The sequence below is a fragment of the Sander lucioperca genome, chromosome 13, assembly GCF_008315115.2.
Source record: "Sander lucioperca isolate FBNREF2018 chromosome 13, SLUC_FBN_1.2, whole genome shotgun sequence".
Classification (NCBI taxonomy): Eukaryota; Metazoa; Chordata; class Actinopteri; order Perciformes; family Percidae; genus Sander; species Sander lucioperca.
This window is the reverse complement of record NC_050185.1, coordinates 30,283,486-30,302,425: the sequence shown is the minus strand read 5'-3', so window position 1 is coordinate 30,302,425 and position 18,940 is coordinate 30,283,486. Positions and strand designations below refer to the sequence as shown.

The following is an 18,940-nucleotide window of genomic DNA, read 5'->3' as shown; positions in this document are numbered from 1 at the left end:
GCCATCCATCAGTTTATCTCATGAAGCCCCTCTCCACTTCAGGAACCTTCAGTGTTGGGTCTCAACAGGAGCCATCTTACATCCAACACCGTGTTGTGTTGTGCTGTACTCAGAGTACATGGTGGAGTATTTGTCTTAGTGTGTCCTAACACAATATCAAAGTTTTAATCTGGCTCGAATTTATACAATTTCAATCTTAAAGCCGCTCTAATCAACATTATATTATGTATATGTATATATTTACAATGGATCACATGACTACTTGTATGTCAAACCCATAGAGAATTCACCTAGAATCACCCAAGTCTACAGGTTCTCTCATCTCTGCAGAGCATTTTAGCTTCAGCCAACGTATTGTTTTGCTTTTCTGCCCCACAACTTAACTGTTTTGATTAAGGCTCACTGCTCTCAAACTCATTTCCAGCAACAGCAGGCAGATGTTTTGAGCAAAAACCACTGAACAGCAGAGACACAGTTAGAGATTATAGCTGCTGAGCATTTATAGCAGCTAAAGAGACACATATTTACTTTAGGAGTTGGTAGAGACCAAAAACAGAGCTAAAAGAGGAGTGTATATTGGATGATCATGGTCAATCATTCACATTTGGGTAACCCCATGAGCTTTCCTTCCACCTTGGGTCAAAATCTCAACTTTGTTTTGTGCAAGCAACATTTTTTCAAAATAAAGGGAGGCCATTTACATCTTGCAAAGACCACGAAATTCCTTCAGATGCATCCTCTTGGCACCATGAATCAGATCACCAAAGTCAATAGGGTACATCATCTGGGAACCATAAATGTCTAACACATTTTGTGCTTATCCATGCAGTAGATGGATAGGTGAGAGATTTGACCTGCTGGTTGCGCTAAAGGAAACGTCGCCAAAGTCCTTAGGATTCATCCTCTGGGAACCATGTTTGTACAAAATGCTGTCTTAATCCATCCGATAGTTGTTGAGATATTTCAGTCTGGGACAAAGTGGTAGGCTGACATGACTATCCTCTAGGGCCTAGAGCCACACTATCCACCATCGCTAAATATACTGGCAAATATAGCCATGTTTTATTTCTGTCACATTTGTACATTTAATAAACTCTTGTAGTACGTCTTTCAGTGACCGTATGACTCCTATTTAAATCACCAAGTTCCCTAAACAATGCTGCATATCTCAGTGATTGTATAATTAGCTGTATCAGTAATGGTTTTAGTCAAAATTAGGTCTATATCAGGGGTGGCCAACCTGTGGCTCTTGAGCCGTATGCGGCTCTTTGCCTGCTCCTGTGAGGCTCTTACTGTGTGGCTGGGGGCTGTGTCATTGGTTGATTGTTGTTTTTAACTTTTCTGAAACATACAGTATTTCAGATAAGTAAAAAAAAAAACACATTTGAATGCATCTGCCAATACATCTGCCAAATATTTTAAAATGGAAAATAATGCAGCAGAGTTTTGAGGACAGATTCTGCAACCTGAGGAAAAACAGCGGCCACAGATCACCTTCCTCGTTAACCCTTTCACTGCTGAATCCGATTGTTTGAAAGCCCCTTTAGTGAGAAATGAGTGAGAGAGTTACTTCGAGTGGCCACAACCGAGTTCAAGCAACACCTGAAAAGGATTGTGGATAACAAAGACTGTCAGGTTTCCCACTGAGTCAATCTAAGTGAGAAAAAAAACTATGAAAACTGCTATGTATTATGACTGTCATTAGATCTGGAAGTCACTGTTGCTGTTGTAGTGTGGACGTGCATGTGTTGTGTGGCTTTTTGCTATGGTGCGTTTTTTTTGTGGCTCTTTATCCCCAACTGGTTGGCCACCCCTGGTCTATATGAATGACAGGAAAATGAAGGCAGAAGAACTGTATGTATCAGATGGTAGAACTAAGGATCATGTTCAAAAGCTCCAACAAGAAGTTTAAACAAGACAAGACTGATCTGTTATTCCTTCTCTGGCCTACAGAGCAGTGGAGTTACTTGTCTGGGTTCAGTAGCCTCACAGCTACAGCTTAAACATGCAGTAATAAAGCATATAAACAGACGCTGGGGGGGACAAATCATCCACCTCGAACCCTGACGGCAGGGGTGAGAATAGGAGCAGCGGTGTCCTCTCTTCCTAACAGTGAACTGTCACTTGTCATCGCTGTGAGTTGAGATATAGAGCAAAGAAGCAATCTGCTAATGCAGCTCAGAGAATAATCAGAATGGGCTGTAGAGTCCAGGGCAAAGTCTCATCAATATGACTAAGCTGTAACTGGATGCAGGCCGGATAAATCCCCTCACCTTGTGAAAAATTTTGTATCACCCATGTTGCTTTCGTTTAAGTGTGGCCCTTTGGAGTCTGATGCTCCACAGCAGGCTGGTTGGCAGGCTGCTGGCAGGGTGTTAGTTCTATATTGAGTGCAACCGGAAACAATTAATTAGTGCACCCAGTGCTTGCCAGGCCTTGTAGGAACAACCGGAGTTGAGTTGTACCGTTACTTGGAGTAGGCCCAAATCTGCAAGCCTCACACAGTCTCCTGTCGAACACCTGCTGTTCAGAATTCTTCCTGTTCCTGTTGTTATAATTTAAAGGACCATTCTTGTTTCTTTTCACTGTCTACAAAACTCATAATGTATATTTTATAATAAGTCTGACCATTTCCAAAGCAAGCACCACACCAAGGATTGCCAACTCAAATAAATGTATAAGTGTCTGCAAGTTGATTGTCATACTTCCCAGAAATTAAAGGAAATCAATGGTTGTCTGAAAAAAGAGGACCAACAAGACACATTCAAAGGGGAGGAAAAAATAGTTAACACTGTGTGTTCAACAGAATAGATTCAAAAATTATTTTAGAACTAAGACAGTCCAAAAATATGAGGTATAGCTAATCAATTCAACACCGATCCTTACTAATATTGGGGTTAAAAATGTAAACTTTGTCCTTGGGGTGGCACTAGGGGAGATGTCTGGTGGGCCAATAAATAAAAGTAAGTAAGTAAAACTTTACTTATATAATACTTTTCAAAACCATGACTTTATTCACTTGGGAGCACAAATGCTCACTAAATATTCCTATTAGATTATATGGCTCTACTTAAATGCTTATAAATTGTACTAACTGAAGAGCAGTTGCCTGAGGAGACGTTCACATTACACACAACCTTAATAATTCTATAATAAACAGCCTCAGAGGACCTAATCCACTCACTGGCCAACCAACGTCCCCTGCAAAATCTATCTGCAGCACTGAGGAGCAGAATCCTTTGGGACTACAAAACCCTGAAAACCGGCCTCATTAATTCTAAATGAGGCTATTCACAATAACTAGGCTATTCCCTGAGCAAACACTAAAGTCTCTCCCAGTGTCTCTCTCTCTTTCTAAGGCAGCTATATATGTGTGACAAGAAATAACAGCAGACCTACTTCATCTACTGCACATGTGTCAGACTCAAGGCCCGCGGGCCAAATCCGGCCCCTGGTAGATTTTGATCCGGCTCGCATATCAATTTAGCTTTACAATAGATTTCAGCCCACCTACTTTTTTATTTTCGCTTTTTCAAAGTTTTTGTCACTTTTTTCGAGCTTTTTTGTTACTTTATCCAACGATTTTGGAGCTTTCTGTGATGTTTTTGAGCTTTTTTTCTATGATGGCTACCAAACTTCTTTGCTGACTTTTTTTAGGGCTGTATGCCGACTGTCAACTGTAAGTGAGAAGACTATATGAGACAATCATAAGGTCAAAGATATTTGACTTTTTCAATTAAATAAAAGCATATCAATAAACTGTACATGTCTGGCCCTTGATGTGATTCTCATTTCCAATGTGGCCCTTAGTGAAATTGAGTTTGACACCCCTGATCTACTGTATCACCTACTAATGACCTCCATCATCTCATCCATACCCAACCACTGACATCTGATCTTCATCAGTTCCTAGCCACTGACTTCTGTCCATTTCTAACAATTGGCCTTTATCATATCTGCCCACCGGCCTCTACTGACTCCAAGCCACCAACCTACATTGATTCCTAACAACTGACCTTAGTTTTTTCCCTAGCTACTGACCACCACTGACCTGCATCCATTCTCAGCCATGGACCAGGCCTACAGTAAATGCGCATGCCCATCACGTGATGCCCTCTGGCCCAAAAAGACTTTTTCCTATAGACTTTCCCATGGACACGTCTGTAAATTAGTGGATCAATTTTTTTGAGCGTCAGAATTTTGATTTCCATTCCGTTTGAAAACATTTGGAAAGTCTAGAAGAGCTGCACGATTAAATCATTTAATCCCCATTCAAGTGAATAAAGTGCTAAACCGGAAGTAACCGGAAGGAGGTCTCTAGGGCGCCTGCTCTATGAGCTGCACAGTGCAGAAGCGGTGCCGATCATCTGGGTAATTTTTGGCTCCATGATGGCTTCATGGGCCACTGAGCAACTCTCATAGGAATTAACGGGGATCCGCCTCAAACGCTGTATCCAGTTCTTATAATACATCCATTCCATGGACCATTGATTCCTAACCACTGACCTCCATTATTTCTAACAACTGACCTCCATTGAATCATAGCCACAGACCACATTCCATCCCTAGCAACTAGTCTGGGTTTGCCTGACCTACAGTATCTCTACAGCGCTGTGGACTAACGTCTGGCTTCACCACAGATACATTCTGGGATAGGAGAAAAAACCCTCTGGATCTGCATTTCTTTAAACCAATCACAATCGTCCTGGGCGGTGCAAAGCTCTGAATGCAGTGGCGGTGGCTTTGCAAAATAGTCTCGGGAAGGAACTTGTTTTAGCGGAACAAAAACAAAAGCCACACACAATATTAAATTAAGTTAACTGTTCACACAATACAGAAACATGAGGTATTTAAATTAGCTGGATGGATTTAACCATCCATGGTTAAATCCATGGTTAAATGTAATTTGCTCTTACCAGTGTATCGCTGTGTGTACTTTGTCCACAGCAATCCACCAATCAGTCCCAAAACGCCCCAGTTAGAGAATAAAAGCCGTAAACATATTCTTTGTAAATCTTTACAATCATTCACTGAAAAACCAAGCAGGTCTGCCTTGTTGCACGATCCAAATGTGTGTAGCTTGCTAGCTTAAAGTTTGTTGTTGTTTCCTGTAGCAAAGGGACTTTGAGAACGGCAACACACAGAGCGCGTAAGGTAAGTTATAAAGACTGATATCTGGCGCGCAATTAATCCAGACTAGCTAGCCACTAACCTCCATTGATTCCTAGCCACTGATCTCCACTAATTCTTATTCACTGACCTCCATTATCCGCTGACCTCCATCCACTTGTAGCCACTGACCTCCTTCCATCCCTAGCTACTGAACTCCCTGACCTCATCATCTCCTAGCAACTTACGTCTACACACTCATCCATCTCCAACTGCCAGTTTCCACCATTGACCTCCATCTATCTCTAGTCACACCCATTCTTTTCCACTGACAGCCAGCCAGCGTCATCCCTCATCATCAGGTGTGTCAGACTGGGGGTGGAAATGGGACTCAGATGAGAATGAATAGCTGCTGATGCGGGGAGGGGCCAATAGAGAATGCCTTTCTACAGGGCCCAGAATTTTGTGCTACGCCCCTGCTCATCATACCTTGCTGCCACCCCCCACCCTTTTCTTCCCAATAAATAAATTGTAACTCCACCTTTAGCAGATGAAAAAGTGTCTTTCTGCCAAGTCATATGAGAAGATGTGTATTTCAACAGGATGGCTGAAAGACAAATATATTTTCATTATATCTGGTTGTGACTACTGCACACTGTCCCTGGTCTCAGTTGCTTGGAGTTACATACTTTTCAAGCAATCCATGTATCTTTATTACAGAGTGCTGTTCCATTAAATCCCTTTATTTGTACTTTTTTTATCCTGAAAACATGTATGATGTCCGAGATCCTAATCTATACATCATTCTGAAGGAAACATACGTTGAATGTAGAATGCATTAGTCATCTTTCGTTGACTTACTTCCAATTTCCCTGTGAAGATAAATGGTTTCATTCTGTTGTACTTATGCCAATGAGAAGATAGACAGGCAGTCTGTCAGTGCATCTTCCAGCGCTGGAGCCTTGCCAGAGATGGCTTCATTTTCCCAGGCCTTTTTCTTGCTGGGGACAATTAGGAACATGGTGTCCTGATACCTGGCCAACACTAACTGATGCTGATTCACTTCCACTGACCTCCAATAAGACAGGCTGTGGCGCCATTACGGGGGGATGTTGAGCTTAAGGGAGGAACTTCTATGGATGACCTTCATGTCAATAAATCATGTAGAAAAATGGATGGTGTCTATACAGTAGGGGTGTAAATCACAGGGTACATCACAATACAATACATGGCTCACAATAGCAAGAATATCATGATACAGCAATTCAATTCAATATATTGCTAGAAAATCCAATAATGATACATCACGATATCGGTCTAACTATGAATGCAAAATGCCGGTGAAAAGGTTAAGTGCAGGTTTTCTCTCTTTATTCACTGCAAGTCCAAACTGTTAGAAAACAGTGCAATTCTGCAAGTTTTTCACACAAATTAAAATTACAGAATTATAGAGCAACTATGGGTCCAGACTTTCGACTTAAACATGTCTGGGGCATCTGTTATTTTGCTGTCTGCCATCCCGTTAAAAACCTCTTCATCTTCAGCTAGTTAACTTATGTTCAAGTTTCCCTCATTCATGTGTTGAGTGCGAGAGCCATGAAGTAGTGACGCTGGGAGCAGGGAAATCAATCTATCTAGAGCAGCTTATTTTATTAATTAAAATATTGATATTTGGCGTCAGCGTAGCGATTCTCATATCGCCAGAAAAAGGACGATATGTCCCAGCCCTAATATACAGTAGACTTTGTTCTATATGCAGTACATTTTTGTAAAGTGACAATGTAGTTTACATGGTCCTATGTACTATATAAATTCTGTAAGCAGTGATTCTTTTGTACCTATTGAGGGTCTTTATGCAGGAGACCCTAGGCAAATACTATGGATCTACCTTAGGAAGGTCATTTGTGACTTAATGAAAATCCCTCCAAACATTTGCGTCTCGTATTATATTGGGTACATTTTTTACAAGTCAATTTAGTAAAGTAGTAGCAATCATGTTTGTCATAACATGAATGCAATAACATAGCGGTTTTTTTGTTGTTGCAATAACATAATGTGAAAAATCTTCAGGTGCAATAATGTTTATATTCATGAATATGTTTTACAGTGTATATTTCAGGTGCACTTTTCCACAATAATAGGATACTTTTATCTTACAGTTGTTTTCTCTTTGTTTTTATACTTTATATTTCCAATGTGGTTAGGGTTAGGGGTTAGAGTTCACCTATCCCTACCCTAACCCTAATGACAACAAACATCTATCCAATTGTTAGATAATGGTCACCAAGTGTTTAAGGTTACTGACACAATCAAAGGGTTAACATAACGTAATTTATTTATAAACTTAGAATATTACATATTTTCCTTTGATAAGGCAGGTTATATGAACTCCAGAAATATGATGTTACTGTAAAACATTCCAGCTCTCATTAATGACATACATTTACAGTGAATTCATGTAATAAATGACACAGAATTTCTGTTAGGCCCACTATACAATATGAAGGATAAATAAAAAAAAGACGGGCTTGTACTTAAACCCTCTGTTGGATTCTCAGTTTATTACATGTCGGAGAATACATTATAAATACTCAAAACTGAAAATACTGTATTAGCGCTAAAACCTACGATCTGACACATTTAAAGAAAAATCTTATGTGCATTACTTACTACAGCAAAAAGTCTTGCATCATGTCAGGCTAAGAGCTACCTACAGATGTCTAACAGACATTGGAGGACAGTCCTGTACTTTAGGCAAATATGCTAAGTCACTTAATTGAAGGAAGAAATACTACGCAAACAAATAAGCCATTTTCTACAGCCTATATGCAGCTTTGCACTGCCTAACAGCACCACAACATCAATTATAGTCTAACTACATACTGGTAGTGTGTCAGAGAGACATGCCAAGGAAGATCAGCGAGCCATTATGGTCTGTGTTGTCACCAAACTCTTAATAATTTAACACAAATCCCAGGGAGGATTTAAAGTTTAAACATCTTTGAGGTTTAAACACCGTTTTAGGCTGAGGAAGAGGTCCAAAGGTCAAAGCAGGCAAATACTTTACACAGTCCCATAAGGAAGTAGCCTACCGGTTGGCTAAATACTAGTGTAGCTATCAGGAAGGTGTGTGGCCACATAGCTATCCTTTACGCCACTGTAGGCTGACTATTCTACTCAGTATTCTGCATTGCTGTTTCTAAGTCATCTACAAGCAGCAGAGATGGGTGTGGGGGGGTTCTTTGTGCCTTATTGCTTTTCCTGTTTATTCCACAGTCTCATTCCCTGAAGTTGCACTAAGTTAACAGTCGAGAGCAACTGTGTCGTGCCGCGCCGGTTCGCCCTCCGCCGCTTCGCTGGCGTCCGCGCTCTCCGCGCTCTGGCACGAGAGCCTCTCCACATCACATCTCACCGGACGGACGATGACGCACGGCCTCGCGGGCTCCCCGCTCGCCCCTGCGCCGCGCGCGGGGCTGCGACTGTCGCGCTCGTATTCCTCCTGCGCGCGCTGGATCTTCCTGTTCCGAAGCTTCCTCTTGTGGAAGTGGAACGTTGCCAGGGAAACGAGGATGATCCCGACGAGCACGGCCACCAGCACGAGGAGCGCGAGGGTGGAGGAGAACGGCGGAAAAAAGCTGAGGTGCTCCGCGCAGGTGCCGTTATTGGCCTGGAAACCCCCGTGACAGCGGTGCAGCGGCACCGACAGTCCCGAGGCCTCAGAGCTTCTGGCTGTCATCCGATCCACCTTTCCCGACCACTCTTGTCTCTCTGACCCCAGTACCCTTCGTGCTCTCCGGGCTCAGCGCGGTGACACTGGCCCGCGCATGTGGTTACCTGCACCGAAAAGAAGAACACATGAGACCCGCTCATCTAGCTCCAGAGGAGACTGCCTATCAGAACAATCAGAAACCCGCCCAGCAGCCCTCATTAACTCGTCCAGGCTTCATCAATCACACCAAAATCAAACAATTAACATGGGCAGTTCGCACCATTTCACACACAACGCTAGATAAAACCTGACAACAGTGTATAGAGCATATAGCCTATGCTCATAATCAGTTAGAAAAAACGGACGTTGCTATGAATATAAGATTGGGTAGAAGTCGGGACAATGCATCATGTAGCCTATTGTAATGTGTAGGCCTACAAGATTTAGCCAAACAGAAGCCATCCTTTCCTGCACTCATCGCAACACATCATTTTTAAGACACTAATGTCTGAGAATATGAGGTCTGCATTTGTTGCATTCTCAAGCCAATACATTTAGATAAAGGCAATTCTTACCTGATGAAATTGTCAGTGCGGGGCACAGTCCGTGAGTGGAGAGCCGATATGTGTAAATGGGAGAACAGGTTCACGGTGACGCATTTCATACAATGAGATGCTGCTGCTGAGCTCAGGACGCTTTGATTGCCGCAATCCGCTCAGTCTGCATCCAAGACAGCACTTCCCCAGCTAAATACTACAAGCAGCGCGGGGAATTCCTCCGTGTACATCAAAGGGGGCTTTAAAAATGCGATTAGAGAAAGAGCTGTGGTCTGGTTTTTCCTAGAATAGCGTCTCCTCCTCCGGTCATCCGCTGCTCCACTCAGCATCTGAATGAAGAGCTGCAGCTGCATTAAAGGTCCCGTATAGTCAGCTGGCAGGGCTGTTTTTTTTTTCTTTTCAAATGTAGTCTATGTGTTACCCACACCAGAGTGCTGATGTTCCCCTCTAATCACTATTAATTAATGCTTATTCACTTCATACTTTACTCATGTAAATTAGTTATATATTAGATTGGTAAACCCAGGCATTCCAGAGGGTGTGGTCAGTCAAATGCTGCATGGTTTGAAGCTTTAAGCTGTTAGGCTATTATGAGATGTATAAATACTGTCCAGTTGTCATGCATTAACTAGGTATGTGCCAATTATTATTATTATTATTGGCCTTTTTCCCAGAATCTTAGACATGAAAACTTGGTAGAAAGCGGATATTTTTGGCCATCTACTCTTTATAGACATGTAGCTTCAGATATGGAATAAGTGCATGGTAAACATTAATGCATATTTATTACAAATGTACAGCTGAAAATTGCTTTAATATCAGATGCTAATTTCATATTATCAAAGTTTTATGTCAGCTTACGCAGCCTGTCCTTCACAAAATCTTTGCATTTATTGAACTCCATTCAAAAAAGTCCCAGTTTCTTAAAAACACTTTAGATGTTTACCACTTTGTCATCACCACACAGACTTTCTTTCCATTCCAAACGTGGCTTGTCAGGCTTAATGATGATGATGTGTGATAAACCAAGCTGCCTTTGACTTTGTCCTTCTAGAGGCTTTAATAACCGGTAATCTTAGTGCAGCCATGACGGAAATGTTCTAAATAAGAGGCTTAAAATAACTGTTAAGCACTTGATTTCACATTAAAACTACACTTGAATAACACGTTACACCCCCACTTTTACTTCTGGTGGAGGGATTACATTTTTTACTAAATAAGTCACTTGAAATAAATTTGGAAACCACAAATTCAGACCTCCACCAGATTAAGCGCAGCTCCTCCCTGACTGGGAGATTGCTGCAGGCTGTGTGGCATGTACTCCAAATATAGAAGTGTGTGCAGCCAGCGAGGAGACGTCTCTACATTGGGGCCGCACCTTGACCTATCTTAAAGCATTGTGAAAACACACTGTATGTCTCTACACTTTCACATACAAAAAAAGCCTTTTCCAGTTTATGTTTTTATGACTCATCCTGACTGCAGTACCAAAGTTTCTTGGTATCGTACAGTAGATGATCTGCATCCCAACTCCACACTTCATACTAGGTCTAAAAGGTTTGAGTATGTAGTGTGTTCACACCATAGGCGTAATTTATGGGGGGAGGGGGGGTTACAAGAAATAGCAAAAAACTGGCCAGTGCAACCCACCCCAAAAATCTATTATAATTTGCACCACAAATTGTTGCAGAAAAAATCACCAGAATGTAGAAAATGAAGTGTTTGACGTTCAAAATTTCAAAGTAAGATCTTAACCCCCCCAATGTTGAACCCAAAGTTACGCCCTTGGTTCACACTGGAAGAGTGTTAACAGTATTCATACTAAAAATGGCAGATTTGTCAGTGTGGTGTTGATTGATGACACCATTTTCCCAGCTCTCAAGCTGTAAAACAAAACATAATTTGGACTGACGTAAAACAGCTTTGTGAACACAGCAGAAAACTACATTTTGTAACATGAGCACCTTATTTCTCATTTTGACCTTGTCCCACTGATGATTGTTGCCGTACTCTGCATCAACAGAAGTAGATTTCAACGATAAAGCCTGACACATGCTGGATGTCAGGCTTTGTCCCTCACCTTCCGCTCTTTGTGTGTTGCCGTTTGCCGTCCCTTTTGCTTCAGGGAACAACAACCTCCTTCGAGCTAGCAAGCTACACGCTGAAAATGGCAAGTTTTGAAGAAAATTTGGATCATGCAACAAGGCAGGCCTGCTTGGTTCTTTCAGGGAATGATTGTTAAGATTTACAAAGAATATGTTTATGGCATTTACTCTCTAACTGGGACATTTTAGGACCGATTGGTGGGATTACTGTGGACGAAGTACACACAGTGTTACACTGGTAAGAGCCAATTATGTTTAACTATGTACCCAGCTATTTTAAATAGCTCACCTTACTGTATTGTGTGAACAGTTAACTTCATTTAATATTGTATAAGGCGTTTTCTTTTGAGGTGAAAATGTTCCAAAAAAACAAGTTCCTTCCCGAGATTTTGCAGAGCCACCGTCGCTGCGTCCGGAGCTTAGCGCCGCCCAAGACGATTGTGATTGGTTTAAAGAAATGCAAACAACCCAGAGCGTTTTTTTTTCACCTTACTCCACAGTGCTGTGGTGATACTGTAGGTCTGGCAATGCAAAACTATTGTTGCCATGAAAACCTTCCAAAGCAGTGAAATCCTTGTTAATGATATTTTAAACCACGTATGTAGTATTTTTTGCATCTGATAATCTTTTAAACTCACAAATCTGTTACTCACACTGGACTTTCAGGATCGTGTTGCATCATCTTACTGGTACCTGAAGCTCCTTGCATTGTTGAACACCCTCTAAGGGGATCTCCAAACTCAGCAGCATTGATCCTCTGGGGATATTGAATGCCTGTACCAGATTTCAATCAGTTAAATTCATGACTGGCATTCAGTAGTTCATCCAGAAAAATGCTTGAGGAAGTGTGAGGTGTCCATGAAGCTCTGCAGCTTCAGCTCCTCTTTGACACCTCCAGCAGAGATTCAAGCTGCACCTCCCACCCCCAGGACAGAGCCATCCTTCCTGATGTTGATGTTTGTTGATTATCTTGGTGTCAGCTGCTGTCAGTCTGCTGCCACAGCACATAGAAGAAGGCACTGACCAACACCACATGATATCGCCAGACAACAATGTTGATATTGAACGATTCTGGAAAACCTCTGGGTAACATTAAATAATGACGTTTCTAAAATTCACACTTTATACCTGAGCATGGCAATGTAGGGAATTGTGTCTAAAATAAGGCCCTAAGGCCGGTCAAATCTGACTCCAATTTATTAATTCCTGCGCCTTCTTTCATCGGACTTAATTTTACCAGAACACAAGGAATCTGAGACAAAGAGTTCAGTTAAGCAGACTGAAGTCCAGCAGTTAAGTTTACAGAACACAATTGTGGGTTCACAAAATGACACTAAGTTTCCCAAACCGCAGACAAAGGTATACAGAGTTCGTAGTCAGCAAAGTCTATGTCAAATTTTGAACCCCGTCTAATCATATTCCTCATCATTTATCATCTTGCTTGAAGGCGTCAGCCTCTCTATCTCCAGGCAGATTCTTCAGTTTTCACACACACACACACACACACACACACACACACACACACACACACACACACACACACACACACACACACACACACACACACCCAAGACCCAAGAGCCACCCCCCTGCCGTTCTTCCTCTCCGTCTGGTACAGAAAAACAGTTCCTAACATACCCTCACATTCCTGAACTATAAGGTAATCAAAGCTTAAGCTAACCCTCCGTGTGTGAGTCTATACATTGTACAGGGAATACAAATGTGTCTATATTTATAGACTTTAATACTGAGAATAACACATCTAGATTATAGAAATATTTCTACAGCAACTACAGCATGGTTAAGGTTAGGGAAAGATTGTGGAATCTATTGGATGAGGCAACAACAACAACACTTGACAACTCAAATTGCCAATAACCGATTTTTTTTGGCCACTTTGGGGCAATGGAAACAAGTTTTGGACACAATGGCGAACTTGTTATCAAAATTATATCAATTTATACATCCAGTAGGAGAAGGAGAAGGAACAGGGGGGGTCTTCTCTCCTCTGTGGTCCACCACCAACCCCTTTGGCTTTGTGATGTAGAGCTGCAGGTAGTTCAGCCCACACCAGCACACAATCCTTTCCACAACATCTCTATATTCAGCCTCTTGGTCCCTGACAACAAAAACCACAGCAGAGTCATCCGAAAGCCGAGAAAACACTGTGTGTGATGTCTGAATTTTTTATTGATTTATGCATAGTACAAGTTTTTCCAGATGTTTTTCTTCATGCGTTATGATGAGTGTATTTTATGTCTTGAATTAATTTCTGTTATTTATTACTGTCTTTGGGGATATAAATGTATATTATATATCATTATGTCTAGGGAACAGTTTAAATTAGAAATTATGAATCTTAATACACAGATTGCTTTCAGAAATGAAATATTTCTGATTTGTTTTAAAACTCTGCCCGCAGCACAGTCTCAAACCACCAGCAGTGAGCTGCGAGGAAATGTCATGATTTGGGGGCACTATATATTTGATACTATAATAAATAAGGGACTCTATGGTTACGTAAAAACTTAGCTGGAAATTTTAGAACTTTTCCCAAAAGTCAGATCAGAGTAAGAGTCAGAGTAATCCCCAAATTCTTTAGATTGTGCAGCAGTGTGCCTAAGTAAAACGATGTGTAAAACACTGTTTATTAAAGACAGATAAAAGCAAACAGGAACATTTTCATCAGATAAAAGTCTCTGTGCTTTCTGTGTGTTGGTACCACAAATCGTTCAAGAGTCTCACAGTCATTTCCCAGTGCTACTTGTGGACATGCTCCATCACCAGCGGGGCTCCATGAAAAATGAATGGCCTCGGAGACAGAGAGAGAGAGAGAGAGGGTCTCTGGATGATGAACTCACTGAAGATGAGTGCATACTGAAAGATTTATACAGCTATTCATGCACAGTTTAAAGCCTGGCACATGCTTTAGGGCGGTTAAATGGAGAGTGATTATAGCACTTATTTTAAAATTCATATGGGTCCGCTCAGTTTTCCAGGTCAAACTGACCCACATCAGACCAGAGACCCAGGAGCCACTTAAGCTTCAAATAAATGGCATAACTTAGATAAAGAAATTCCCAAGCCAAAGCCTCTTTGGGGCACTGGAGGTCGATATAAACTCAAAAAGAGATTTAAAAAAACAAAACTGAAAACAAGCAACTGCATTTTCTGGTGAGTTTGCAGCTGTAGCAGTTTAGAGAGAATGTGTCTTTCAAGGATTCTTTAAAGCGTAACTTTCGCCAAAATGCAACCTAGGGTCTTTTTGTGAATGTACCCGAGTCAAACTTTCGTTTAAAAGCATATTTAGGATGGAAGCGTCACTTTTAAAATTTACCGTATTCTCATTTTTCGGTCAAATGGCCTTTTGATTGGGAGTCCTAGGGGCACTTTTATGCTAGCCTCAAAATAGCTCTTTTTAAAACACTAAGAAGGCTCGACACAACATCAAACTTTGCTCCAAGTATCGCCAGGGGCTCTACACTCAAGCATTGAGAACATGGTTTGTGTACACAGAGTTTACTAAAAAGAAAGGTTTTGAGCAACTCACGTTAGCAGTTGTTGTTTACGCTATCCGCCATTTTCCCAGTCAAAAATAGGCGATCTCCGAATACGAATGAACGGACTCCATAGGAGGAAATGTCATTCTTATATGAGGCTCTTTTTTCAACTACAAAGTCAATATTGTGTTTCACTAACGACAAAACAACAAATTATCCGTGCATTTATATGGAACTAAGCTTTTGGAGCTTAGCTTTCATCTTTACTCTCCTCCCTCGACTAGTTTTGACTGGCTCGATGGACGGCGACCGGAAGAACAACAGCTACAGTGAGTTGCTCAAAACCTTTCTTTTTAGTAAACTCTGTGTACACAAACAATGTTGTCAATGCTTTCGTTAAGGTGTAGAGCCCCTGGTGATACTTGGAGCAAAGTTTCATGTTGTGTTGAGCCTTCTTAGTGTTTTAAAAATAGCTATTTTGAGGCTAGCATAAAAGTGCCCCTAGCACTCCCATTCAAAAGGCCATTTGACCGAAAAACGAGAATACGGTAAATCTTAAAAGTGACGCTTCCGTCCTAAATATGCTTTTAAACGAAAGTTGGACTCGGGCACATTCACAAAAAGACCCTAGGTTGCATTTTGGTGAGAGTTACGCTTTAAACAAGACGCACGAGTGTTGGCCAGCTGCATGTCTGTTGAGTCTTGACGTGATGAATCAATGGTATTAATGATGCACACATTCACACATTCCCATTGAAGGCCCTCGCGGCGTTTGCACTCTATAGTTGTACACACAAAAAGTGTTTCACTCTTCACAAAGAGTGTGAAGAATGAAAAAAGAGCTTGAGAGAGAAGTTTAAATCCTGTCCAATTTCACACCTCTGCACACTGTGTGCTACCGGCCCATCGCCAAACAGCAGTTGGTTTATTGGTGCTTTTTCACTGCCTGCTGAGGCTGGAAATGAGGTTGATGAGAGAGTAAACCACAACAAAGAAGTTGTGGGCTGTAAAAACCAAAACAATGAAATGAAAGATGTTGAAACAATTTGTAGAGCTGCGGGGAAGATGAGTTAAAATCTTCTGTGGGTTTGTTACACATTCACAGTCATTTGATCGATTGTTAAGTAAAAGTATAATACCACAGTGTAGAAATACTCCGTTACAATTAAAAGTCCTGCATTTAAAATCAACTTAAAGTACCTAAAGTAAAAGTACTCATTATGCAGAATGACCCATTGTAGTAGAATACTATGTATTATATTTATGGATGGATAATTACTCTACTGCTAGGTAGTTTATTATACTATACTGATATATCATAATTTATTGTTTACGTTCTTTATTATTAATCTCAATCTGCAAGTAATTAGTAACTAAATTTATCAAATAAACGTAGTGGAGTAAAAAGAACAATGTTTCCCTCTGTTGTAGTTAAGCAGAAGTATAAAGTTGTACCTCCAAATTGTACAGTGCTTGAGTAAATGTATTAGTTACTTTCCCCCACTGTCAGTTTCATTATAAACCCAAAATATAACTGAAACTACATATTTCTATTTCTTAATGACACATTATCCTTCTGCCTATTATTGTGCCACTCTATTCTCTTCCAGGGCGCTCTGACTGCAGCTTGTGTTAATCAGGATTTTTAACGGTAATGAGAAAGCTTTGTGGGTCTGAATGCTAAACATATATTGATAACTGATGTACACACTGCTGTCCACTCGGTGTTTGTGTCTGTGCGTGCGTATGCGTGTGTGTGTGTGTGTGTGTGTGTGTGTGTGTGTGTGCATCTTTATATGAAGGAGCTGATATATTTAAAACTGCAGGCAATCTCCAGGCAGCAGCCATCCTCTTGATATTCCTTCCACACTCACAACTTCTTTCACTGCAAGTCCCTGTCAGCAGAATTTCTAATGAACTGCACAAAATCCAGTTTACCATGCATGCACTCATGCACGCAAACATACACACACACACACACACACACACACACACACACACACACACACACACACACACAACTTTTCTTTTGTGCACAAGAGAAATGGCTTTGGGAAAGAATGAATGAGGCACGCAGAGAGGAAATGTCTTTCCAGTTTCCACAAATTGATTTAGCTTTTTTCTTAATGATGACCCTGTCACCAAACTAGTGTGTGATAAAATGCGTGGATTTACTTATTATATGCATTCTAAATGAAGACATACAACCTTGTAAATGGCTGTAATTGGATATTGACAGTAGAGGTAGAGAAAAGAAAACATGGCGAGAGAGAGAGTTTATCACGTCCTAAGCATGATCTGAACCGCGGACGTTACATTAGCAACAAGGTGACCAGGACACCCGCCTGCAGAGATTGAATATATACATATTTCAGGTCTACTACCACTAATAATTCTTTCAACATTGGCATGTGAGACTTGAAAAAAATGTGAACTTATCCTTTAAATAGGTTGTTGACACTGTCTGAGAGGTGTTGATTGAACTCTTCTCTACGTTGGGGGTCTCTCCAGTTGGTCACACACAGGTTTCACTTTTATAACAACACTCTTCACACAGCTCCTTGTAGCTCCACAATGCACTGTGGCAACCAAGACATTCATACATGTGTCAGCAGCATCAACACACTCTACCAGAACTCCAACAAGAATACTTTGTCTCAGGGGTGGTTCTAGGATCAGACCTTTAGGGGGGCGTAATTAGCCCCTAATTAGAATGTGACACGGATACAGTGCCTTGCAAAAGTGTTTACCCCCCCCCTCCCCCTCACAGTAACGACAACCTATTTGACTCAATGTTCTAACATTCAGCAATTTTAGTTTCTTACGTTTCAATTTGGGTTCTAATCTGCGCCATGAAATTACCAACTTCATCTTCTCTGGGGACTACCAACGATAAACTTCACAAGGCACCCCTGCTCTCTCTCTGACAGATTAAGGCCGTTACAGACCAACCAGACGGCCGACCGTTGGCAGAAAAGGCAGTTGGACTGATTAGTCTCCCCGAGTTGGTCAAAAAAATTGCCTTGGAACACACCGAAGAGACGAGACGTAATACGTCTCCATAACAGCAGGCGTATTGTCGCCCAAAAAATGAAAACCGGCAGCTGATTGGACGAACGCATCACATGGATTTGGCTGCTGCTTACAGATATGCTGCTCATTCAGATTACGATCTCATATTGTACTAAAATAGTTCACCGAAACGTGTTCCTGGAAACATTTTAAGCGAGAAATAGGCCATGCGGTTGCTGAATCTGTTTTCATTTCAGATCGACAAAGGTCAGTTTAAAAGATTTTTGTCAGATTTTGAGAGGCTTAGTCACGCTCATCCTGCTCGGCATTTCCGGGTGAGTCCCGACTGCCCCGTCTCCGACTGAGCGTGTCAGGTCGGCCAAAATGAAGGCTGACAGCTCCTCCAACGGACGACGGCACAGAACACGCCAAACAGACTCCAGTCACTGACCTCGCCAGACTGTCCAACGGCCGATTATCGGCTGGTGTGTAGCTGCCTTTAGACAGAGCCAGACTCAGCCAAAGGCGGGAGTCTGGCACAACCTCCTCCGATTGGCCAACACTACGTTTCTGTTAACCCTTTCCTTGACTGGGTTACAGGTGCATAGCATTGGCGTCAACGACACACGGTATTAAACCTGTTTCAAGCCCTTTGAACCTGTAATTGTTTGTCCTCTGTCACTAACAGACAAGTTCGCAAACTCTAACTTGAAGCACTAAAGTTGATTTTAAAAAAATTTAATTTTAATTTAATTTTATTATTAGAATTTTTGGCTTGAGCCCCCCTAAAAAGGGTCTAAAATCGCCCATGCTTTGTCTTTCACAACACAGTAACAAAATGACCCTCACCTGGTCAGTCGTTGGCCCAAACCCTGGTCAAAAATGGGCACGCTATAGAAATAAAATCATTCATTTATTTATGGGGGGCGCTTTTCTTGATTGTCTCTT

The 18,940-nt window shown here is 41.4% G+C and overlaps 1 protein-coding gene across 1 annotated transcript; it reads right to left on the bottom strand.

Moving 5' to 3' along the window:
- Positions 1-7,421: 7,421 nt before the first annotated feature.
- On the bottom strand, positions 7,422-9,748 carry LOC116055994 (uncharacterized protein C11orf87 homolog). Its single transcript, XM_031308093.2, has 2 exons — positions 9,394-9,748; positions 7,422-8,943 (listed from the first exon to the last, which is right to left on the bottom strand). The coding sequence occupies exon 2, from the start codon at positions 8,843-8,845 to the stop codon at positions 8,411-8,413; it is 435 nt and encodes a 144-aa protein (XP_031163953.2). The 5' UTR covers positions 8,846-8,943; positions 9,394-9,748; the 3' UTR covers positions 7,422-8,410.
- Between the last annotated feature and the right edge of the window lie 9,192 nt (positions 9,749-18,940).